Source organism: Pristiophorus japonicus, chromosome 12, assembly GCF_044704955.1.
Source record: "Pristiophorus japonicus isolate sPriJap1 chromosome 12, sPriJap1.hap1, whole genome shotgun sequence".
Classification (NCBI taxonomy): domain Eukaryota; kingdom Metazoa; phylum Chordata; class Chondrichthyes; family Pristiophoridae; genus Pristiophorus; species Pristiophorus japonicus.
Window position 1 is genome coordinate 190056240 of NC_091988.1, and position 26288 is coordinate 190082527.

Consider the following 26288-nt stretch of genomic DNA (forward strand, 5'->3'; position numbering starts at 1 on the left):
CCGTTCTGTTCCCATCCTTTTATTTCTTGCGGGGTGGATTCTCCCTGTACCTTGAGTATGTTTATTTCTTCTGTTTGGGTGACACATGAGCCAATCGGGGTCCTGTCTGCTTCAGCTGCCTGTCTGGCAGCTTCGTCTGCCCAGGCATTTCCCTGCTGGTGCCTGTCTGTGATTTTTGAGTGCACTTTAATTTTTATTACTGCACATTCCTGAGGGAGGAGGGAACCTTCTACCAATCCCTTGATTATCTCTTCATGCCTAATGGGTCCCCCTCCCGAAGTCACATATCCCCGCCTCCTCCAAGCAGTCATGTAGTCGTGCACCACTCCGAAGGCGTACCGGCTGTCAGTGTATATGTTGACCCTTTTTCCTGCTGCTAGTTTCAGTGCCTTGGTAAGTGCTACCAATTCCGCTACCTGAGCTGATAGATTTCCCTCTAGGGCACCCTTTCCCCTGTCTTGCCCATTGCTGTCCACGACTGCCCACCCTGTCCGGGGGGTTCCGTTTACATATCGACGGGATCCATCTACATAAAGACCCATATCTGCCCTTTCGAGCGGGATTTCCCTAATCTGGCTCCCTTCTTCCTCGCTTCCCGTGGGGTCACACTGGTGCTCCTTGCCTTCGGTGATTATCCAGCCTGCGGGATTATTCCCGCTATCCTTTATGATAGTCAAGGCGCCATTTGGGGGCAAAAGCATTGCTTCCCAATTGGCGCGTCGTGCGTCTGATATCGTCCTTAGTCTCCCAGTGTTAAGCAGTTCCACAAGGGTATGTGGTGTATGCAGGATAATCTACCCGGTCATTATGATAGGCTCGCTAACCCTCACGGCCCATGCCGCACAATCAAGGGCTGCGACACATCGAGATAGGCCCGCGGCCACTGCTCCTTGTTTCGTGGAGTAGTATGCGACAGGTCTTTGTCTATCCCCGTGTTCCTGGGTTACCACTGCATTGTAGTGGGTCTCACTATTGTACATATACAGGTGGAAGGGCCTGTTCTGATCCGGCAGGTGCGCTCAGAAGGGCGTGTTTAAGCTGTGTGAATGCCACCTCCTGGGGGTGGCCCCAGTCTACAGGCTCCTGGGATAGTTTACCTCCTTTCACTAGATCTTGTATTGGCTGGGCCATTTCTGCATATTCTGGGATAAAGTTCCGGCAATAATTAAATAGCCCCAATATCTGTCGAACCCCTCTCACTGTCCCTGGTCTAGGCATAGTTCTAATAGCCTCCTTCCTATCAGCGGGCATCTGCCTGTTCCCTTGGGATACTACGTATCCCAAGTATGTAACCTCCCTTCTTCCGACCTGGGCTTTCCTAGGGTTAGCCTTCAACCCCGAGCGCTGTAAGGCCCCTAGTACTGTAGTTAGAGCCATCAGGTGTTGTGCCTCAGTACCTGAGACGATAAGAATATCATCCACGTACTGTAGTACAGTGCTTCCTTCCCCTACATCCAGGGGTTCCAAGATCCCTGACAATGTTTGGTGAAATATTCCCGGGCTGTTGTGAAACCCTTGGGGCACCCTTGTCCACGTATATTGTCTCCCCTTTATAGTGAAGGCAAACTTCTTCTGTGACGACTCCTCGAGAGGTATGGCCCAGAACCCGTTTGCTATGTCAAGTACTGTGAAGATTTTATGTTCTGGGTTCAGGCCGTTGAACACAGTCGAAGGACTTGCCTCAATCGGGTATTCCCTTGGGGTGACTTTGTTCAGGGCGGTATAATCAACGGTGAACCTATAAGTCCCGTCGGGTTTCTTCACAGGCTACACCGGTGAATTAGTGGTGACTGTTACTGGCTTCACCACCCCTTGCGCTTCTAACTCTTGGACTATTTGGTGGACTGCTGCATCAGCCTCGGGTTTTAAGGGGTATTGTTTATGGGCCTTATGCTCCGGCCCGGGAACATTGACCGGGTTCATCCGGGCCAGCCCACAATCCTGTTTGTGCCGTGCCCACAGTGTCGGGTATAGTCGGTAGACACTGCCCCACACTCCCTTCGTTTCCCATTCGGGCTGTATTGGGACTATCCTTGCCACTCGCTGCTGTGGATGTCCCGGGCAATCGAACTTCTGTTCGGTTTGATGTTTCCCTCCCCATATAATCCGATTCTGCTGGGGGTCTATAAAGTGCCCCTACTTCCCTCAAAGTGTCTATCCCTAGTATGGTGCCTTCTGGGTTAGGGCAGCACCAGAATTGGGTAGGTATCATTATGCCCTGTATCTCCAGAGGTACTACTTCACTCAATGTTGCTTTTTTAAATCCTCCCCCTATTCCCTGAATATTGACCGTGGTCTGGGTATGGGGGAGGTCTAGGTTGGTTATGGATACCGACGCTCCCGTGTCTACTAGCATGTTGCACTGCTGGCCCCCTAACACCGCACTAATGAACATACGGGAATCTAGCGTTGGCCGTTCCAACCGTCCTTCGGGGGCCGGTAACCCCTAGCGGCCACCACTAGCCAGTTTGAGCAGGTTAAGGAGCTCTTCATTAGAGGGTGGCTCCGGCGGGGGCAATACCTTTTGCTGGAGGATCTCCACCAATTCCTCACGGGTAATGGGCGTCCCAGTTTGTTTCCCGGTTTGCTGGGGGCCCTTCCCCGCCTCCCCCCCTTTCTGTGTTCGGCAGTTTCTTGCCATGTGTCCCGGTTTATTGCAATTATAGCACCTAAATGTCCCCTTTCTGGCATCCTTTCGTGGGCATTCTTTGCTAGTGTATCCGCCCTGATGGCACATGTAACATGTCAAGGGGGCGGCGCGGAGGTCCCCATCCCCTTCCTTTCCTTCTGTTGCTAATGTAGTTGCCACCATCTTTGACACCTTCTCCTTCTGCTCAGCCTTTAGCTCCTCTACATTCTGTGCCCACTCTAAGATCTCATCATAGTCATCCCCTATCTTAAATCCTAGTTTAATTACCTTTTCATGCGCCTCCCCCAGCCTATCCTTAAACATTTCTAGAAATGTCTCGTCATCCTTCTCGGGGTCATTTACACCGGAGTGGTCCTTATACTCAAGCCATTTCCGCTCCCCATACTCGCCTGCAGTTTCGTTTGGCTTCTGGGTTATCTTTAATATTCTGCTCCAGTTAGTTCTTATAGGTCCCCAACATCCATCCATCCCGTGTTTTAGGTCTAGCGACCGCTGTGGCTTGGTCCGGTTCCCTATCGTCATCCAGCCACCATTTTGCACGTTTAGGGTAGCCCTCTGCCAATTTACACTACCGGTTTTGGCCTTTACCAAACTGTGTATGTCACCTAAGGTTAAGTTATGCGCATCGAACATTTCCTCAACCTTTTGCCAGAACTCTGTATTTCTGCTATTGGGTTTGGGTGTTGGGTAGATCCTTTAATCGTGTCTGTCTCTCATGCGGGGTAAGGGGAACTTCTTGTATAGTGACGTGAGCGGGTTGCTGTCCGTGTGCAGGGGTGGTAGTCATGCGTACGGGAGCTGCCTGTATGTATTCATTATATGCCGGGGGCTCTCTCTCTGTGTTCCACCCTCTGGAGGCCTTCCTACTGATATTTCCTCCAGGGAGGGGTACAGTGGAGCGGCTATCGGGGCTGCCTTTGGGTTGGATATTGCTGGTGCACACTGTAGAGGTTTACCGTTCTCCTTTACGGTCCTTTCTAAGGTTGCTATTTTCGTGTTTAATTTCTGAATCAGCTCAACATGGGTATCTATTTCCTTTACTAGTTCCCGGTAGCAGGTGAGGATAATTGCCTGGGCCATTCTAACCTTGTTTTTGGTCTGACTATCCCACCATTTTTTCTGCCTATCGGGGGCATCCGTGGGCTGCCACCCTCTCCGCTTCATCCCTTCCATTAAGGTTGCATATTTGTTACTTAGTAATTCTAATAGAGACCCTTCGGGTCCCTGGTTAACCTCTCCCCTTTTCCCTTGTTTAATGGCCTGGGTCCCCATTCCCTCCCCAGTTCCATTTGTTCCTTTACTTGCCGAGTTACCCATCTTCTTCGGGCTATGAGGGTCATGGGTACTCCCTTAAATTCGTGTCAGGTATGCAGGACGCTTTTTATATGTCTTCCCTTGCGCCATACACTCGTACCACTGCACGCTTTGGGTCAATATATCCCGTCACTGCTCAGGAACGTTGTTTCTTTTCCTCTCTCTCTCGTCCCAGCACCGTGCGCTCGTACCGCTTCGGGTCAATAGACCTCTCTCTCCCTCTATATCTTCCCTTGTGTCGTACCCTGATCGCACTGCCGTTTTCTTGTCCCAGCACTGTGCACTCGTACCGCTTCGGGTCAATAGACCTCTCTCTCCCTCTATATCTTCCCTTGTGTCGTACCCTCGCACTGCTGTTCTCTCGTCCCAGCACCGTGCGCTCGTACCGCTTCGGGTCAATAGACCTCCCTCTCCCTCTATATCTTCCCTTGCGTCGTACCCTCGCATTGCCGTGCTACCTCCATGCGCGCGTTTTAGGATGCACCTTTTGACCACCCTTTCACCCCTAGATCGTCCTTGTCCTCCGTCTCCGTCCCTCCGGGACTCACTACAGATGGTTCTTTTGTACGGATGTCCTTCCCTTGCGGTTTACAATGCCACAGCTCTAACTTGAAGGTGGTAAATTAAAACATACTCACCCCAACAGCTGGGTCATTGTTCCGTTCGGGAAGTCCGTACTCTGCTCGCAGCGCCAAATATTGGGGGAGAGAGGGAAGGCATCTTTTCCCACGAGCGGGCCCACTGATATAGAGGGTCGACGCTCGCCCCAGCCCACGTAGCGATTCTCGAAGTTAGCAGACAGAGACGGATGGCAAAGTATAACGATCTTTATTACGAACGTCCGGGAACAACCCGCATCACAGCCGCCTGTGAGTGGGGATGCTCCCCAAACAGCACAATCATACAACTTTTATACATTTCAAAAACCCCTCTGTTCCCGGACAAGACCTCCCTAGATCTCTAATTGGACTACCTTATCAGCGCTACTTCCCTAATTGGACTACCTTATCAGTACTACTCCGGATTGACAGGTCATAAGCTCTGACTGACAGGCCATGATCTCGTGACCATCTTAGACCGTTCCCAGAATGGTATCATTACGTTGGGATTTGTTATACATTTCCTTTGGTGCCATGAAGTCTCTCTCTGGTCTCTTCTCACCGCCTTATCAGCGGTCTGTTTAGGTTCTCTCCTATTGACATTCCATGTTGGAATACTATCTGGTATCCCAACCCATAACAGTACCTTCTGGAGCCTTGGAGCTGGAATGTACAAGGCGTGAGAAGAGATACAAAGCGTGAGAAGAAAAGCCTTTACCTCCTTATGCAGGGACCAGCACTTTAACCCTTGTCCCGCTGGTACCCCTAATGCCAAATTTCTCTTACAGGCTGTACAGCTTAATTTCACATTGGGTAGTGGATTTATCAATGGAGGTTCATTAGGCAGATGCAGATGTGGAATGCCTTTCAACCCAACTAGCTCATCCAGTCAAGCAGACTCTACAGTTGCCCCATCGTGGCCTTCACTGTTAAATAATTCTAGTGTTTTCATCTCCATAAATCTACATGGAAGACGATTCCATGTGTTGAACGGCCTGAAATCAGTCCTACAATTTCCCTTTTATCAGTTTGAACCTAACATAAAAACATAAGAAATAGGAGCAGGAGTAGGCTATTTGGTCCCTCGAGCCTGCTCTGCCATTCAATAAGATCATGGCTGATCTGATCATGGACTCAGCTCCACTTCCCTGCCCGCTCCCCATGACCCATTACTCCCTTATTGCTCAAAAATTTCTCTATCTCCGCCTTAAATATATTCAATGGCCCAGCCTCCACAACTCTCTGGGGCAGATAATTCCATAGATTTACAACTCTCTCAGAGAAGAAATTTCTCTTCATCTCAGTTTTAAATAGGCAGCCCCTTATTCTGAGACTATGTCCCCTAGTTTTAGTTTCCCCAATGAGTGGAAATATCCTCTCTGCATCCACCTTGTCGAGCCCGCTCATTATCTTATGTTTCAATAAGATCACCTCTCATTCTTCTGAACTCCAATGTGTATAGGCCTAACCTACTCAACCTATCCTCATAAGTCATCCCCCTCACCTCCAGAATCAACCTAGTGAATCTTCTCTGAACAGTCTCCAATGCAAGTATATCCTTCCTTAAATATGGAGACGAAAACTGTACGCAGTATTCCAGGTGTGGCCTCACCAATGCCCCGTACAGTTGTAGCAGGACTTCTCTGCTTTTATACTCTATCCCCCTTGCAATAAAGGTCAACATTCCATTTACCTTCCTGATTACTTGCTGTACCTGCATACTAACTTTTTATATTTCATGAACAAGGAGCCCCAGATCTCTCTGCAATACAACACTTTGCAATTTTTCTCCATTTAAATTATAATGTGCTTTTCTATTATTTCTGCCGAAGTGGATAACCTCACATTTTCCCATATTATACTCCATCTATCATGTATTCAACTGTCATTGTAACCCATGTATAAATTGATCTAAGTTGTACACCGTGAGAACACTGACCACTAGGTGGTGAACTTGTGGGAGACACTCCTAACCTGGACTTTCAGGTATAAAAGAGGAAGCTCCACCCACCTTCTTCTCTTCAGTACTGGCTAATAAAGGTTACTGGTCACAGAGTGACCGTCTCTCAAGTATGGGCCTCGTGTGCATTTGTACTGTATAGTAAGGACATATTGGCGACGAGAAACTGGGATTTAAACCACGTGAGCATGGCCACTAGCAGCACAGACGAGAGGTACTGTGTTGGTGATGATTGGGACGATTTTAATGAGAGACTACAGCAAAGTTTCGTCACTAAGGAATGGCTGGGACAAGATTCGGCTGACAAACGCAGGGCTCATCTCCTGACTGTTTGTGGATCCAGGACGTACTTCCTGATGAAGGACCTTCTAGTGCCAGAGAAGCCGGCGGGCAAGACTTTTGAAGAGCTCAGTAAGTTGATCGGGGAACACTTTAAATCGTCGAGCAGCATGCACATGGGGAGACACCGGTTTTATACACACCGGCGGCGAGAAGGGCAAAGCATTCCTCACTTCGTGGCAGATCTCCGGCAACTGGCGAGCCTATGTAAGTTCCCAGATGCATGCAGAGCGGAGATGCTGCGAGACTTTTTTATTGAGGGCATCGGTCATGCTGGGGTTTTCAGGAAACTGATTGAGACCAAAGACTTGACCTTGGAAATGACGGCTCTGATAGCCCAGACATTCATCTCAGGGGAGGAAGAGACCAGAATAATGTTTTGACAAAATGCAGCAAATGGACAGGGAGATGACATTGTTAACGCGGCACACAGTTCTCCAGGCAGACAAGGGCAATCGGACATGCCCGAGCATGCAGTTGAACCCAAAGGGGGAATTCAACAGAGACAATGGCTAGCTGAACGGCGATTCATGCCATCGCAAGGGACAATGCGGCCAGTAATGGGGCCATCAACACCGTCAATGGTGCGCTTAAGGACAGTTACAGAGACAGTCAGAGACGATCGACTGGTAATGGACCTTTTCTTTCCAACAATGGCTCATGTTGGAGGTGTGGGGGCAAACACACAGCCAGAGCTTGCAGGTATCAGAAATATACCTGCAGAAACTGCAACATCAGCGGTCACTTGGCGCGTATGTGCAGGAAGCCTGCAGCCAGGTTGATGTACAAGGAGGATGGGCCCGATGTAAGCCCTACGAGGCCAAATGGACACTGGGGGAAATCACTTGAAGCTGAAGTTCAGCGAGTTCATGTGGAGCACACATACAGTTCATACACCAGGATGCCACCGATAATGATGAACGTGCTCCTCAATGGCATCCCAGTATCAATGGAGCTAGACACGGGGGCCAGCCAATCCCTGATGAGTATCAAACAGTTCGACAAGTTGTGGGCGTCCAAGGCTAGGAGGCCAAAATTATTGCCGATTGACGCACAGCTACAGGCATATACAAAGGAGAACATTCCGGTGCTAGGCAGCGCCATGGTAGTCGTGACCCACAAAGATTCGGAGAACAGGTTGCCACTCTGGATTGTCCCGGGGGGTGGTCCCGCACTGCCGGGGAGGAGTTGCCTTGCTGTCATGAACTGGAAATGGGGCGATGTCAGCGCAATTTCTTCTGTGGATCGAATATCATGCTCACAGGTCCTGGACAAATTTGACTCACTATTTCAACCCGGCATTGGCACTTTCATGGGGACCAAGGTGGTGATTCACATAAACCCGGACGCCAGGCCACTACAGCACAAGGCCAGAGCGGTGCCGTACGTGATGCGGGAAAAGATAGAATGCGAATTGGACCGCCTGCTGAGGGAAAGCATCATCTCGCCAGTCCAATTCAGTGACTGGGTGAGCCCGATTGTGCCGGTGCTCAAGGCGGATGGGTCGGTCAGGATATATGGTGTTTACAAGGCCACCATCAATCGGGTGTCACTCCAAGACCAGTACCCGCAACCGAAAGCGGAGGACCTCTTTGCGACACTATCCAGTGGCAAACTTTTTTCAAAGTTGGACCTGACCTCAGCTTACATGACCCAGGAGCTGGCAAGTGAGTCGAAGAAGCTGACCACCATCACGACACACAAGGGGTTGTTTGAGTATAACAGATGTCCGTTCGGGATTCGCTCGGCCGCCATGATCTTTCAACGAAATATGGAAAGCCTCCTCAAGTCTATTCCAAGGACAGTGGTTTTTCAAGACGACATCCTCATTACGGGTTGCGATACTGAAGAACACCTCCACAACCTGGAGGAGGTGCTACGCAGACTGGACCGGGTAGGTCTGTGACTGAAAAAGGAGAAGTGCGTCTTCCTAGCTCCAGAGGTAGAATTCCTGGGGATGAGGGTAGCAGCAGACGGGATCAGACCTACTGCGTCCAAAACGGAAGCGATCCAGAGAGCACCTAGACCCCGTAACACGACGGAGCTGCGTTCGTTCCTGGGGCTCCTGAACTATTTTGGTAACTTTCTTCCCAAATTGAGCACACTGTTAGAGCCGCTACACGTGCTCCTATGCAAAGGTCGCGAATGGGTCTGGGGGGGACAGCCAGAAAAGGGCTTTTGATAGAGTACGCAATTTGTTATGCTCCAACAATCTGTTAACGCTATATGACCCATGTAAGAAACTTGTTTTAACGTGCGATGCGTCATCCTATGGGGTTGGGTGTGTTGCAGCATGTGAATGCCAAGGGTCAGTTATAGCTGGTAGCTTATGCCTCCAGAAGTCTGTTCCAGGCAGAAAGGGGCTACGGGATGGTAGAAAAGGAAGCACTAGCATGTGTATATGCAGTAAAAAAAAATGCACCAGTACCTGTTTGGCAGGAAATTTGAGCTGGAAACAGATCACAGACCCCTAATGTCCCTTTTGGCCGACAACAAGGCCATAAATGCAAATGTGTCGGCCCGCATACAGAGGTGGGCACTCACGTTAGCCGCCTATGACTATACAATTCGGCACAGACCGGGCACTGAAAACTGCGCCGATGCTCTCAGCAGGCTCCCACTAGCCGAAGCGACAACCGAGCATGCTGCTGAGATGGCCATGGCTTTTGAAGCTTTCGAAAGCGAAGGCTCACCCATGACAGCCTGTCAGATCAAAGTCTGGACAACTAGAGACCCGCTACTGTCTTTAGTCAAGAAATGTGTCCTGACTGGGGACTGGGCAGCCACGTACGGGGCATGCCCTGAGGAATTTAAATCATTTCACAGGCGCAAGGATGAACTCTCGATTCAGGCCGATTGCCTACTGTGGGGAAACCGAGTAGTCATGCCCCAGATGGGCAGAGAGGTGTTCATCAGAGAACTCCACAATGAGCACCCGGACATTGTAATGATGAAGGCAGTTGCCAGGTCACACGTTTGGTGGCCAGGGATAGATGCAGACCTGGAACTTTGTGTTCGCAGGTGCAACACGTGTGCCCAGCTGGGCAATGCGCCCAGGGAAGCCCCCCTTAGTCCCTGGTCCTGGCCCGCCAAGCCATGGTCACACATCCATGTGGACTGCGTAGGTCCTTTCATGGGAAAAATGTTTTTGGTTGTAGTTGACGCCTACTCCAAATAGATCAAGTGTGACATTCTTAATTCAAGCACATCCTCTGCCACGGTAGAAAGTCTACGGACAATGTTCGCCGCCCATGGTCTACCAGATGTCTTGGTCAGCGACAATGGCCCGTGCTTTACAAGCATTGAATTCCAGGACTTCATGGCAGGAAATGGAATCAACCATGTCAGAACGGCACCGTTGAAGCCGGCCTCAAATGGCCAGGCGGAACGAGCAGTGCAGATAATCAAACAGGGGATGCTCGGAATCCAAGGGGGTTCCCTACAAAGCCGCTTATCACACCTCCTGTTGGCCAATAGATCCCGAACACACTCGCTCACAGGGGTTCCACCCACAGAGCTGCTAATGGAAAGGACGCTCAAAACCAGGTTATCCCTTATACACACCACCATGAAAGAAATTGTTGAGAGCAGGCGCCGGTCACAATATGACTACCCATGACGGGAATGCGAGAGCGTGATGTATTGATGTCAATGACCCTATCTTTGTCCTCAACTACGCTGCAGGGCCCAAATGGCTCGCAGGCACTGTGATTGCCAAAGAGGGGAATAGGATTCTGGTAGTTAAACTTAGCAATGGACAAATCTGCCGCAAACACGTGGATCAAACAAAAAGGAGATTCAGCAACCCCATAGAAGAAGCAGAGGAAGAACACGATGTCGAGTTCACTCCACCACAGGTGACCGAACACCGGAACCAAGTGGAGGAGAGCCCAGTCACTGTGGGCAGTCCGGACAGGCCTGAGGCACCACAAACAGCAGACACTCAGGCCAGCGCCCAACAACCAGAGCCCTAACTCAGGCGCTCTACAAGGGAGCGTAAACCACCAGAGAGAGTTAACCTGTGATCCCAATAAGACTTTTGGGGGGGGGAGGTGATGTCATGTATTCAACTGTCATTGTAACCCATGTATAAACTGACCTAAGTTATGCACCGTGAGAACACTGACCACTAGGTGGTGAACTTGTGGGAGACACTCCTAACCTGGACTTTCAGGTATAAAAGGGGAAGCTCCACCCACCACCTTCTCTTCAGTGCTGGCTAATAAAGGTTACTGGTCACAGAGTGACTGCCTCTCAAGTATGGGCCTCGTGTGCATTTGTACTGTATAGTAAGGACATATTACCATCTGCCAAATTTTTGCCCACTCACTTAGCCTGTCTCCTTTTGCAGATTTTTTGTGTCCTCCTCACAATTTGCTTTCCCACCCATCTTTGTATCATCAGCAAACTTGGCTACATTACACTCGGTCCCTTCATCCAAGTCATTAATATAGATTGTAAATAGTTGAGGACCCAGCACCGATCCCTGCTGCACCCCACTAGTCACTGTTTGCCAACCGGAAAATGAACAATTTATCCTGACTCTCTGTTTTCTGTTGGTTAGCTAATCCTCTATCCATGCTAATATATTACCCCCAACCCCGTGAGCTTTTATCTTGTGCAGTAACCTCTTATGTGGCACCTTATCGAATGCCTTCTGGAAATCTAAATACACCACATCCACTGGTTCCTCCTTATCCATCCTGCTCGTTACATCCTTAAAAAACTCCAGCAAATTTGTCAAATATGATTTCTCTTTCATAAAACCATGCTGACTCTGCTTGATTGAATCATGCTTTTTCAAATGTCCTACTACTGCTTCCTTAATAATGGACTCCAGCATTTTCCTAACCACAGATGTTCGGCCAACTGGTCTATAGTTTCCTGTTTTTTGTCTGACTCCTTTTTTAAATAGGGGCATTACATTTGCGGTTTTCTAATCTGCTGGGACCTCCCCAGAATCCAGGGAATTTTGGTAGATTACAATCAATGCATCCACCATCTCTGCAGCCACTTCTGTTAAGACCCTAGGATGTAAGGCATCAGGTCCAGGGGACTTGTCTGCCTTTAGTCCCATTATTTTACCTAGTACTTCTTCATTAGTGATGGTGATTGTATTAAGTTCCTCCCTACCTATAGCCCCTGATTATCCACTATTGGGATGCTTAGTGTCTTTACCGTGAAGACCAAAGCAAATTATTTGATCAACGTCTCTGCCATTTTCCTGTTCTCCATTATTAATTCCCCAGTCCCATCCTCCAGGGGACCAGTATATACTTTAGCCAATCTTTTCCTTTTTATGTACCTGTAGAAACTTTTACTATCTGTTTTTATATTTCGTGCCAGTTTAATTTCATAATCTATCTTACCTCTCTTAATCAATAGGGAATTGAGGAGAAGTTTCTTTACTCAGAGAGTGGATCTCACTACCACAGGGAGTAGTTGAGGTGACTAGAATAGATGCCTTTAAGGGGAAGCTAGATTAGTACATGAGCGAGAAAGGAATAGAAGGATATACTGACAGGGTTAGAATGAAGTCGGATGGGAGAAGCCTTGCATGGAGCATAAACACCGGCAAAGACAAATTGGGTTGAATGGCCTGTTTCCGTCCTGTAAATTCAATGTAGCTCTATGTCAATAAGGATGTTGAATATGGACGCTGGACCAGGAGGCAAGGGATTAACCGAAAACTAGGTTATAAGAACATAGAAGATAGGAACGGGAGTAGGCCCAATGGCCCCTTAGCCTGCTCTGCCATTCACTGAGATCATGGCTGATCTTCTATCTCAACTCCACTTTCACACTCTATCTTCATATTTGGGATTTGATGATTTTTTTTAAAAAAAGGTGGCGAGGGGGATAGTTTACACATCTGTTCCTGCTTGGTCTTTCTTCCGCCCCACTTCACCAACGTTACTCTGAATAAAATCTAATAAACTCAATATTTATCTCCAGCAGACAGTTTGCAGCAACGAGTGGTTTATCATTAAAATGCACCACCTGTCATCCTCGGTTCATCGTCGGGCTGCCTAAGGAGAAGACGACATCACCAGTTCCGCATCTTTAAGAAATGGGAGCAGGAGTAAGCCATTTGGCCCCTCGAGCTTGTTTCACCATTCAATAAGATCATGGCTGATCTGATCCTGGCCTCAGCTCCACTTCCCTGCCCGCACCCCATAACCCTTGACTTTATGTCCGCTCCAAAAGTACACAACCTCGTCATTCATTCCCATGAAATACAAGAACATTTAAAGAGAAAATATTTGACCAGTGTTGTTTACAAAAATGTGTCACCTTGATAGTAAAGCAATGCATCAATTTTCAATTTGTACAACACCGCTGCCTTGTCAAAGACATTTCACTTTCATTCTTTCAGTATCAGTATTCCGTCAATATTGTGCAACACTTTTGTTTAAATGCACTGTACATTGGAAGAACAAAATGGGTGACACAAGTACTCCAAGGTGTTCAGTAAGATGTCTCACAAAAGGCTTGCTAGAAAAATTCAGACATATGGTATGACGGAATATAGCAATATGGATCAAAGAAATTTTCCATCGAGTGTATGCTCCGATTCCTTGTTTTTCCCTCCCAAAATGTATGACCTCACACTTATCCACATTAAATGGACACAAATACACACTGAGAATAAAAGTGGACCCAACAGGGACCGTAGGATACAGCACATTAGAAACATAGAAACATAGAAAATAGGTGCAGCAGTAGGCCATTCGGCCCTTCGAGCCTGCACCGCCATTCAATGAGTTCGTGGCTGAACATGCAACTTCAGTACCCCATTCCTGCTTTCTCGCCATACCCCTTGATCCCCCTAGTAGTAAGGACTACATCTAACTCCTTTTTGAATATATTTAGTGAATTGGCCTCAACAACTTTCTGTGGTAGAGAATTCCACAGGTTCACCACTCTCTGGGTGAAGAAGTTTCTCCTCATCTCGGTCCTAAATGGCTTACCCCTTATCCTTAGACTGTGACCCCTGGTTCTGGACTTCCCCAACATTGGGAACATTCTTCCTGCATCCAACCTGTCTAAACCCGTCAGAATTTTAAACGTTTCTATGAGATCCCCTCTCATTCTTCTGAACTCCAGTGAATACAAGCCCAGTTGATCCAGTCTTTCTTGATATGTCAGTCCCGCCATCCCGGGAATCAGTCTGGTGAACCTTCGCTGCACTCCCTCAATAGCAAGAATGTCCTTCCTCAAGTTAGGAGACCAAAACTGTACACAATACTCCAGGTGTGGCCTCATCAAGGCCCTGTACAACTGTAGCAACACATCCCTGCCCCTGTACTCAAATCCCCTTGCTATGAAGGCCAACATGCCATTTGCTTTCTTAACCACCTGCTGTACCTGCATGCCAACCTTCAATGACTGATGTACCATGACACCCAGGTCTCGTTGCACCTCCCCTTTTCCTAATCTGTCACCATTCAGATAATAGTCTGTCTCTCTGTTTTTACCACCAAAGTGGATAACCTCACATTTATCCACATTATATTTCATCTGCCATGCATTTGCCCACTCACCTAACCTATCCAAGTCACTCTGCAGCCTCATAGCATCCTCCTCGCAGCTCACACATCCACCCAACTTAGTGTCATCCGCAAATTTGGAGATACTACATTTAATCCCCTCGTCTCAATCATTAATGTACAATGTAAACAGCTGGAGCCCCAGCACAGAACCTTGCGGTACCCCACTAGTCACTGCCTGCCATTCTGAAAAGTACCCATTTACTCCTACTCTTTGCTTCCTGTCTGACAACCAGTTCTCAATCCACGTCAGCACACTACCCCCAATCCCATGTGCTTTAACTTTGCACACTAATCTCTTGTGTGGGACCTTGTCGAAAGCCTTCTGAAAGTCCAAATACACCACATCAACTGGTTCTCCCTTGTCCACTCTACTGGAAACATCCTCAAAAAATTCCAGAAGATTTGTCAAGCATGATTTCCCTTTCACAAATCCATGCTGACTTGGACCCATCATGTCACCTCTTTCCAAATGCGCTGATATGACATCCTTAATAATTGATTCCATCATTTTACCCACGACCGATGTCAGGCTGACCGGTCTATAATTCCCTGTTTTCTCTCTCACTCCTTTTTTAAAAAGTGCGGTTACATTGGCTACCCTCCACTCCATAGGAACTTATCCAGAGTCTATGGAATGACTCTGAACCCTTCTCTATCTGAGCAACACTCATTTACCCTAATTCTTTTTTTCCTGCGCCATCAATCAACTTTCGATCCATACTGCTATATTCCCTCTTATAGCATATGTCTGAATTTTTCTAGCAAGCCTTTTGTGAGACATCTTACTGAACACCTTGGAGTACTCGTGTCACCCATTTTTTTCTTCCAATGTGCAGTGCGTTTAAACAAAAGTGTTGCACAATATTGATGGAATACTGATACTGAAAGAATGAAAGTAAAATGTCTTTGACAAGGCAGCGGTGTTGGACAAATTGAAAATTGATGCATTGCTTTACTATCAAGGTGACACATTTTTGTAAACAACACTGGTCAAATATTTTCTCTTTAAATGTTCTTGTATTTCATGGGAATGAATGACGAGGTTTTGTACTTTTGGAGCTGACATAAAGACAAGGGAGTCAAAGATTATGGGGAGCGGGCAGTTAAGTAGAGTTGAGACCAAAATCAGATCAGCCATGATCTTATTGAATGGCGGAGCAGGCTCGAGGGGCCATTGGGCCTACTCCCGTTCCTATTCTTATTTTCCTATAACCTAGTTTTCAGTTACCCCTTCTAATCCTTGCCTCCTGATTCAGCGTCCATATTCAACATCCTTATTTATATAGAGCTACATTGAATTTACAGGTCAGAAACAGGCCATTCAACCCAATTTGTCTTTGCCGATGTTTATGCTCCACACAAGGCTTCTCCACCCGACTTCATCTAACTCTTATCAGTATATCCTATTCTTTTCTCCTTCGGGGAACTATGTACTAATCTAGCTTCCCTGTGAAGACATCTATTCTAGTCACCTCAACTAATCGCTGTGGTAGTGAGTTCCACATTCTAACCACTCTCTGGGTAAAGAAACTTCCTCTGAATTCCCTATTGGATTTATTAGTGACTGTCTTCTATTGGTAACCCCTAGCTTTGGAATCTCCCACAAGTGGCAACATCGTCTCTGTCCACCCTATCAAACCCCTTCATATTTTTAAAGTCCTCTATTAGGTCACCCCTCAGCCTTTGAAGGAAAAGAGCCCCAGCCGGCTCAGTCTTTCCTGATAATTGTGCCGGCTCAGTGCTGGAATCGTCCATGTCAATCTTTTTTGCACTATTTATGAAGTACAGGGGACTTTTTAAAATATTAATGTCACTATATAACTGCAAGTTGTTATTACAGAAAGATGAACTGTGAAAGAATAGTACAATTGACTCCTGCCTGATAGGGGTCATCTTGTTTTCATTTTTCAACCCTTTAGAGGTGCTGTATTCGATTACTGGGGTTAGCTCCACTGACTCTATGGGATCTATCACTATAGGAGACAATGTCAGGCTGACCTAGATGCTGGCAGCTGTGCATCTAAGCCAGAAAAAGTTGACATCAAGTTGGGTTCTACATTGCAGTTGGATGCCACTTCAGATACTGCTTTGAACTCTTCGTGGCTCGAATCCCTTTCAGCCAGCCTCTGCCTGTAGATTTACACGATTCCTTGCAGAGCTGCTGTGGATGCACAGTAACTGATAGCTGATACCCATAGCGTGGAACTCTGGTGTGAGGGGAGACTCAAACTGGTGCTGAGGTAGAAGAGTGATGCCTCGTAAGATGTCTTCTGATAGGTAGGTTCCCAAGTACTTCATATTGAAAGCCTCTTCCCCGCATCACCCTTTATAAAGAAATATTGGATTAATAAACTTTGCAATGATCTTCTTCTATATTCTAGTACAGTATTTAATATTTTGCCTTCCTCGTTAGTTTTCTTATTTTTCACATTAAAACATAGAATTCTCTGAAAGTTCCTTGTGTTTGTTTCCTGGCCAGCACACTGTTTCCTGGAACAAGGATTGGCTGAGATACATTGCACCTTAGTGCTTAGTTAAGCCTCCAAGCATTACTGTCAGCTGTGGCTCAGTGGGTAGCAACTTTGCCTCTGGGTCAGAGGGTTGTGAGTTCAAGTCCCACTCCAGAGACTTGAGCACAAAAATCTAGGCTGACACTCCATTGCAGTGCTGAGGGAGCACTGCACTGTCAGAGGTGCCGTCTTTCAGATGAGATGATAAACCGAGGCACGGTCTGCTCTCTGAGGTGGACGTAAAAGATCCCATGGCATTATTTCGAAGAAGAGCAGGGGATTTATACCTGGTCTCCTGGCCAATATTTATCCCTCAATCAACATCACTTAAAAAAAAAAACAGGTTATCTGGTCATTATCATATTGCTATTTGTGGGAGCTTGCTGTGCACAAATTGGCTGCTGTGTTTCCCACATTACAACAGCGACTGCACTCCAAAATTACTTAATTGGCTGTAATGAGCTTTGGGACATCCGGTTGTCGTGAAATGTGCTATACCCTTCCGTCCTCTTCACCAGCATTACTCTGCGTATTGGGTTGAGAGTATCTCGGGCACTGTGCGGTTTGTAAACTGTTAATGTGATTTTAAAAACCTGAACAGCAGCAAGGTGCTTGAAAATATCCAGCGGCATCTTAGTCACTCTCTTCCAACATTCATGAGCTGGGTGGGAGGATTGAGTACCCCTCACTGGCTCACTGTAATTAGACACCAATAGGTGTATGGGAGCAGCAGTAGACACACAACTCATTTCTTTTGTCCCATTTGAGTTTCTGTAGGGAAGTGCCCTAGTTCCACTTGCTGCCAGTGATTGATGGTATAACTGCGATTGCGATTCCTATGTGGGATCTTAGGCGGCAGAGTCCATTCTACTGCTTTGTGAGGCAATGTATTGGAACATCATCCCTCAGCCTCTAGTGAGTTTGGTTTCCGAATAACTTGGAGGTGAACAACAAAAAAACAATCTGACTGAAGATTCCTTAGTTTGATACTTTTCTGGTCTAGCTGTAAAAATGAGTGCGGAACTTTTTTTGAAACTTCGTTCATGGGATGTGGGCGTTGCTGGCAAGCATTTACTTATTTATTTATTTTTTAAATTTTTCGTTGCCAATCTTTCCAATTCTTTGTCAAATCACAAACGCCAGAGGTCACCTTGCACACATCAAGGATCACTCTGCGCCAATGCTCTTAGCCAAAAGGCCGAGAGCCACTGCACCGTTCCTGGAAGTACTACAATACCAGGTTCGTGCCATGGAGGTGGATGGGTCAGGCCCCCCACACACCTCCGTGGAGGTGGATGGGTCAATCCACCCCACCCACCTCCTATTTCCAAAAAGCATAGGAGAACCACCTTCCTGATCCAGGGAGAACCACTTTGGGGTCATGGTTACTCCCCTGTCAGGTCAGTTACGCATGATCTTAGCCAAAAGGCCGAGAAGCGAGCATTTATTGCCCATCTCTAATTGCCCTTGAGAAGGTGGTGCTGAGCCGCCTTCTTGAACCGCTGCAGTCCGCGTGGTGAAGGTACTCCCACAGCGCTGTTAGGGAGGGAGTTCCAGAATTTTGACCCAGCGATGATGAAAGAATGGGCGATATATTTCCAAGTTAGGATGGTGTAAAATTTGGAGGGGAACTTGCAGATGGTGGTGTTCCCATGCGCCTGCTGCCCTTGTCCTAGGCGGTAGAGGTCGCAGGTTTGGGAGGTGCTGTTGAAGAAGCCATGGCGAGTTGCTGCATTGCATCTTGTAGCTGATACACACTGCAGCCACAGTGCAATGGTGTTGGAGGTTACATTTATATAACATCTTTCATGACCTCAGGACATCCCAAAGTGTTTTATAACCAATGAGGTCCTTTGAAATGTTGTAATGTAGGAACCAGAGCAGCCAGTTTGTGCACAGCAAGGTGCCACAAACAGCAAAGTGATAATGTCCCGATAATCTGTTCTTGTTATGTTGATTGAGGGATAAATATTGGCCAGGACGCCGGAGATAACTCCCCTGCTCCTTTCAAAATAGGGCCTTGTCATCTTTTACGTCCACCTGAGAGAGCAGGCAGGACAATTTAACGTCTCATCTGAAAAATGACACCTCTGACAGTGCAGCACTCCCTCAGTACTGCACTGGAGCTTGCTACCACTGAGCTACAGCTGACACTCTTGAAGGGATCCCTAATGGCCACTTAGTGCAGGATTATGCCATTAGACCAGAAGGTCTGAGGTTCATTTCCTGGTCTGAGCAATGGAGGTGAAAAGTCAGCCAGGTTTCTGTCCAATGACACCTAGCATGTTTGAATGATGGGTGAGGCTGTGATACATATGAACAAACAAACAATGACTGACAGGTAAAGACCATCTGGTCCATCCAGCCTGTCCCACACAATTGCGATACCCTGTGTATCACAACTTATACACTCCACCCCACCCAAAACCATGTGATCTCCTGGGAGAGGCCAAAAAACAGATTAAAAACCCAGGCCAATTTGGGGGAAAAAATCTGGAAATTCCTCACCGACCCATCTAGGGGATCGAAACTAGTCCAGGATATCACTCTGGCCATTAAATTCCCTGCAGTAAATACCGTCCGTACGAGATGATCTCTGCAGCAGCCAGAAACAAATCCAGCTTTCGCTTGAAGGAATTCAGCGAGTCTGCATCCACCGCATGAAACGGCAACTTGTTCCAGAGGTCTGCTATTCTCTGAGAAAAGAACCATCTCCTGGCGTCTAACCTAGCTCTAGCCCTATGCAACTTAAATTTGTGACCCCTGGTCCTGCCTAGCCCCTTTAATTGAAAAAAAACTGTCAGCTGGAACACTGTCTATTCACTTGATTATCTTATAAACCTCAATCATATCCCGCCCCTAAGTCTACGATGCCTTTTATGGTCGAATATCCTGCTGACGATATTCAGTCTTGTTGAGAATGCTATAGACTAGATAGACTTGCATTTATATAGCACCTTTCGCGACCACCAGATGTCTCAAAGCGCTTTACAGCCAATGAAGTACTTTTTGAAATGTTGGAAACACAGCAACCAGTTTTCACGCAGCAAGCTCCCACAAACAGCAATCATGATCAGATAATGTGTTTTAGTGATAAATATTAGCCAGGACACCGGGGATAACTCCCCTGTTCTTCTTCAAAATAGTGCCATGGGATCTTTTACGTCCACCTCAGAGAGCAGACAGGGCCTCGGTTTAACAACTCATTCGAGAGACAGCACTTCCGACAGTGCAGCACTGCACTGGAGTGTCAGCCTAGATTTTTGAGCTCAAGTCTCTGGAGTGGGACGTGAACTCACAACCTTCTGACTCCGAGGCAAAGTTGCTACCCACTGAGCCACAGCTGACAGTAGTTCTTGGCGGCTTAACTAAGCACTAAGGTGCAATGTATCTCAGCCAATCCTTGTTCCAGGAAACAGTGTGCTGGACAGGAAACAAACACAAGGAACTTTCAGAGAATTCTATGTTTTAATGTGAAAAATAAGAAAACTAACGAGGAAGGCAAAATATTAAATACTGTACTAGAATATAGAAGAAGACCATTGCTAAGTTTTTTTAGCCAATATTTCTTTAAAGGGTGTTGTGGGGAAGAGGCTTTCAATATGAAGTGCTTGGGAACCTACCTATCAGAAGGCACCTTACGAGGCATCACTCTTCTACCTCAGCACCAGTTTGAGTCTCCCATCACGCTGCCTCAGCATTGACTGGAGAGTCAGCCGGGATTTTTGTGCTCAAGTCTCTGGAGTGGGACTTGAACCCATGGGCTAACCCATGTGGACTTGTACTTCAGCAGGAGTTCCGAGTGTTCACTTGGAATAAAAACGACAGATTTCAAATTGTGTTTCACTGTATCCCATTGTTTAGGTACCGAGGGTCCTGGTGTAAGTATCTCTGAAGAACGAGTGAGTTCTGCCGAAGCGAGTGGAACCGCAGTGATTTACAATCGGTATGCTTCCCTCTCCATAGAGCAGCAGAGGCAAAAGCTTCCTATCTTTAAGGTATTTATGTCTAACATTAATATTTAAGTTTACTGTTATAAATGTCATTATTTATGCTTGTATTTTGTGACCTTTTAATTATTTGGGGCTCGTTTTTAATCTTTTCTCAATAAAGGACTTTTTTCAGTGAGACAAGTAGTTTATTTAGTATTAAATATTTCTGTTGTATCATATTTTCTAAAAAAAAAATGCATTTATATAATGCCTTATAGTAATATACACCCAAAGTGCCTCACAGCCAATTAAAATGTTTTGATGTATAATTGCTCTTGTTATCTATGAAGGAAAATGCAACAATCAATTTTTGCACAGCAAAGCCCATATCCCGGTTAAGCAACGCCTCGATTTCAAAATTCTCATCCATGGCCTCCCTATCTCTGTAATATCCTTCAGCCCCACAACCCTCCGAGATGTTTTTGTTCCTCTAATTCTGCCCTCTTGAGCATCCCTGATTATAATCGCTCAACCATTGGTGGCCGTGCCTTCTGTTGCCGAGGCCCCAAGCTCTGGAACTCCCTGCCTAAACCTTTCAGCCTCTCTACCTTACTTTCCTCCTTCGAGACGCTCCTTAAAACCTACCTCTTTGACCAAGCTTTTGGTCACCTGTCCTAATTTCTCCTTACATGACTTGGTGTCAAATGTTTTTCTCATAATACTCCTGTGAAGCGCCTTGGGTCGTTTCATAATATTAAAGGCACTATATAAATACAAGTTGTTGTTGTTATACACACAACAGTGAGAATATTGTTATTGGCCTGGGCACTGGGAAAACTCTGTGCTCTTCGAATTGTGCCATGGGATCTTTTGCTTCCAACTGAACAGAAAGATGGGGGCCTTCCTCATCTTAACGTTTGATCTGAAAGATGACACCGCTGTCTCTCCCAGTACTGCATTGAAATTCTGGTCTAGATTATAGCTGGAGTGGGGCTCGAACCCACAACTCTTTCGAGTGAGAGTGCTACCACTGAGCCAAACTGACACTTTGGAACGCGGAAACGGAAGTGGAACATTCAAGGGGGTCACTAGCCTTTTCAGAACCCGCAGGAAAGCTGCATTGTTCTCCCCATCGACACTGTGGTTTAATGGAGACAGTGAGCGCACTTGGTTCTTTAAGCACTACAGGTGTTCCGGAATCCAGACTCCGGACCGATCGGTGGCAGGGTCGTCTGGAATCCGTAAAATGTTCCGGAACTGGACCGGACGACCCCGCCGACCTCGGGCCTCGCCTCGCTGCCCTTACCTCGGGGCCTCCTCGCCGGCCCGCCCAAACACCTCCTTGGCGGGGCCAGCCAGCCTGACAACATCCTCGGTGGGGCTCCGCCCGACGACAACAACCTCGGCGGGGGCCCGCTGACAACCTCCTTGGCGGGGCCAGCCCGAACACCTCCTCGGTGGGGCCCGCTTGACAACAACCTGGGCGGGGGCCCGCCCGACAACGTCCTTGGCGGGGCCGGACGGCCCGAACAGTTCTTTGGCGGAAATTCCGCCCCAACCCCCCACCTCCCACTTTCTGACGTTTCGAAATCCGGAAATACCCGAACCTGGGCTCGGGTGTTTGTGGATTCGTGACGTCAGAAAACAAATCGAAAATCTGGAAAAACACGGAATCCGGAACGGCCTCGGTCCCGAGGGTTCCGGATTTTAGGCACTGCACCTGTACTAGAAGATGCACAGACTGGTTCTCTGAGGAGCTCTAGTGGCAGAATGTCAGTATTGCAGCACCAGGCAGATTCACAGTACACAAATGTTTCTGCAGTGCTTGAGACTATTATTATTTACATTTTATTTTTCACTATCCTTGCTACGAGTTCTGTGGCTGCTAACGAGGGAAGTGCTTTAATATTGCAACTAGTCTCCACTGTAAATCTCCAATAATAATGACTTTCATCAAATATATAAGAACATAAGAAATAGGAGCAGGAATAGGCCATACAGCCTCTCGAGCCTGCTCCGCCATTCAATAAGATTATGGCTAATCTTTGACCTCAACTTCACTTTCCCGCCCGATCTCCATATCCCTCGATTCCCCCAGAGTCCAAATAGCTCAGCCTTGAGTATACTGAACGACTCAGCATTCACAGCCCTATGGGGTAGAGAATTCCAAAGATTCACAACCCTCTGAGTGAAGAAATTCCTCCTCATTTCAGTCTTAAATGTTCGCTATCTTATCCTGGGACTTTGCTCCCTAGTTCTAGATTCACCAGCCAGGGGAAACAACCTCTCAGCATCTAGTCTGTCAATCCCCCTCAGAATCTTATATATTTCAATGAGATCACCTCTCATTCTTCTAAACTCCATAAGTATAGGCCAACATACTCAATCTCTCCTCGTAAGACAGCCCTCTCATCCCAGGAATCTAGTGAACCTTTGTTGCACCACCTCCAAGGCAAGGATAGATATCCTTCCTCAGATAAGGAGACCAAAACTATGCACAGTACTCCAGGTGTAGTTTCACCAAGGCCCTGTACAAATGTACTGTTGTACTGCAACCCCCTTGCAATAAAGGCTAACATGTCATTTGCCTTCCTAATGGCGGCTGTACCTGTGTGCTAACTTTCCTGTACGAGGACACCTAAATCTCTCTGAAGATGGTGTTCTTTGCTGAGGCTTTTATGTGCGAGTCTGGACAATGTCCAACTCTGATATATTCTTTACGACATCACAACACACACACACACACACACAGACTACAAGATGGCTCTACAGGAACTTGTCAGTGTATTCCAAATCCTGAAGGCTCCAGCTTCTTTGATTGGAAATTGAACAGCTGTGAAATCGTAGCTTTTATATCACTTCTGCAGCTGTCAACTCGTCAAACCAGTACAGAGGACAGGTAACTGTTCCCAGGCCTCAGGATTGTAAGGAGCGTACAGGAGCTGTCTGAGGGAATTTATTCCCTCACTCTGGTGCCATTCCTAAATATTCCAGCTGAGACCAGCTGTGGGAAACTGCAAGAGCGAAGTGTTTTTTATTACGTGGGAGTCGAGTGTTTTGGTGATTGGATTCCATTTATAATTACATTTAATTAAAAGTTATAATTATAGTTTGTGCTGATTAAATAAGTCAATTTCTCTTGTTATTACTTGTGATTCTGGGGTTTTTATTTCCTTAAAAATTGGGAATCGGTGGATTTACTCCGATCCCAAGACTTCATGACACAGGTTGTGAGTCCTGATGAGGACAATAACACCTTTAAAAAGCCAGCTGTGGGTGGGTTGTCTCCCTGTTTTTAATCTTACAGTAATAATTTACAGTGATGCTTTGTTCTGTTTTTAGCACAGAAATCACATCCTTTACTTGGTGGAGAACTATCAGACAGTGGTGATCGTTGGTGAAACCGGATGTGGGAAAAGCACCCAGATTCCCCAGGTTGGTATTAGCGACTATCTCTCTTGGAATGACTCATCACTGTGGCAAGTGATTTGTTACCACAGAGATCCACTCAGAAACATTTTCACTGCCTTTAGTTCGTTTTATATAAAATTGTGGTACGTGGGCAGCAAATCGCTCTACATTCAGTGAATCGATAGTAACTTTCGAAAGGGAATTAGATGTTTACGTGAAAAGGAAAAGTTTACAGGGCTATGGAGAGAAGGTTAAGAGGTGACCTAATAGAGATTTTCCAGATGATGGAAGTTTTGATAGAGTAAATAGGGAAGATATATTCCCTCTGGTGAGTTGGTCAATAACTAGAGGCTATAGTTTCAAAATCGTCGGGAAAAAATCTAGTGGGGAGATGAGGAGAATTTTTTTTCACTCCGAGTGTTGTTGTGATCTGAAACGCTCGACCTGAAAAGGTGGTGGAAACTCATTCCATAAATGTTTTAAAAAGGGAGTTGGACAGATATTTGAGGATGAGAAACTTACAGGGTTACGGACAAAAAGTGGGGGGTGGGGCAGAGTGCCAGCACAGGCACGATGGGCCGAATGGCCTCCTTCTGTGCGGTACGTTTCTATGATTCTATGACTGGGGAAAGAGCAGGGGATAGGGACTAATTGGGTAGCTCTTTTAAAAAGCCGGCACTGGCACAATGTGTCGAATGGCCACCTCCTGTGCTGTGTCATTCTCAGTGTAGAAATTCATGGCGTTGTTATGGTTTTCTAAACCAAATTGCTTGCCCTAACCTACTCCAAAATATTCTGCTCTATTTTTGCTGCCATTTTACAAGACTGAAAAAAAACTACAGCAAAAAAATGGAGTGGTTTACTCTGCCTTTAGTGTCCAGGGATATTGAGCTTCAGCTAATAATGGAGCGAGTGTTTAAAAGGGGGGGAGGATGTTGTTTGGAGAAATAGTTTCAGTGGGGAAGCGCTTTCCTTTTAATGTGCCTTCACAGTGAGCTGTCAAAAAATGTGAAGTGTCTATTGAGGGAAATCTTTAACAAGGCTGACTGCTTCTTTCTCACCCCTCCACCCATTTGTGGACAGTATCTGTCGGAAGCTGGCTGGACAGCGGAGGGCCGAGTGATTGGTGTGACACAGCCCCGTAGGGTGGCCGCAGTTTCAGTAAGTAGCTGGCTTGTATTTTGATTCGCTCAGATAAGCACGAAAGTATGCCAGAACAGGGGCACGCGATCTTACAACTGACCTCCAGGAAAGTCTGTTGGACTGAAATTTTACAGATTGGTTTAGTGGTGTGATTATGGGCATCTCACTTTGCCAAGCAAGTTTTAAGGATTTATAAATTAAAACCACTTGTAGCCAATATCCCCCTAATTTGTTTTTTGGGTGGGGGGGGGGGGGGGACTTCGTAGTTTGACGCATTTTCTTTTTAAATGTATTCATTCACGGGATGTGGGCCAGCGTTTATTGCCAATCCCTAACTGCTGTGGCTCAGTGGGTAGCAGTCTCGCCTGTGAGCCAGAAGGATGTGAGTTCAAGTCCCAGTGCTGAGGGAGACTGCACTGTCGGAGGTGCCGTCTTTTGGATGAGATATTAAACCGAGGCCCCGTCTGCTCTTTCAAGTGATGTAAAAGATCTCATGGCACCCTTTCAAAGTAGGGCAGGGGAGTTATCCCTGGTGTCCTGGCCAATATTTATCCCTCAATCAACATAACAAAAAAAACAGATTATCTGCTCATTGTCACATTGCTGTTTGTGGGAGCTTGCTTGTGTGCAAATTGGCTGCCGCGTTTCCTACATTACAACAGTGCCTATACTCCAAAAGTACTTCATTGGCTGTAAAGTGCTTTGAGATGTCTGATGGTCGTGAAAGGCGCTATAGAAATCCAAGTCTTTCTTTGAGAAGGTAGTGGTGAGCTGCCACAGTCCTTGTGGTGAAGGTACTCCCACAGTGACTTTGTCGTAGCAGTTTGGTACAACTGAGTGGCTTGCTAGGCCATTTCAGAGGGCAGTTAAGAGTCAA

At 46.8% G+C, this 26288-nt stretch overlaps 1 protein-coding gene and 1 non-coding gene across 2 annotated transcripts in view; one reads left to right on the forward strand and one right to left on the reverse strand.

The window, feature by feature from the left end:
- Positions 1–26288, forward strand: part of dhx35 (DEAH-box helicase 35) — a 93144-nt gene that overhangs the window by 5408 nt on the left and 61448 nt on the right. The window contains exons 2-4 of the mRNA XM_070896326.1: positions 20790–20923; positions 24200–24292; positions 25352–25429. Coding sequence (XP_070752427.1) covers positions 20790–20923; positions 24200–24292; positions 25352–25429 — 305 coding nt within the window. The remainder of the gene's footprint in view (positions 1–20789; positions 20924–24199; positions 24293–25351; positions 25430–26288) is intronic.
- Positions 18170–18366, reverse strand: LOC139277816 (U2 spliceosomal RNA). Its single transcript, XR_011596144.1, has one exon. It is a non-coding gene; the product is annotated as a U2 spliceosomal RNA (small nuclear RNA).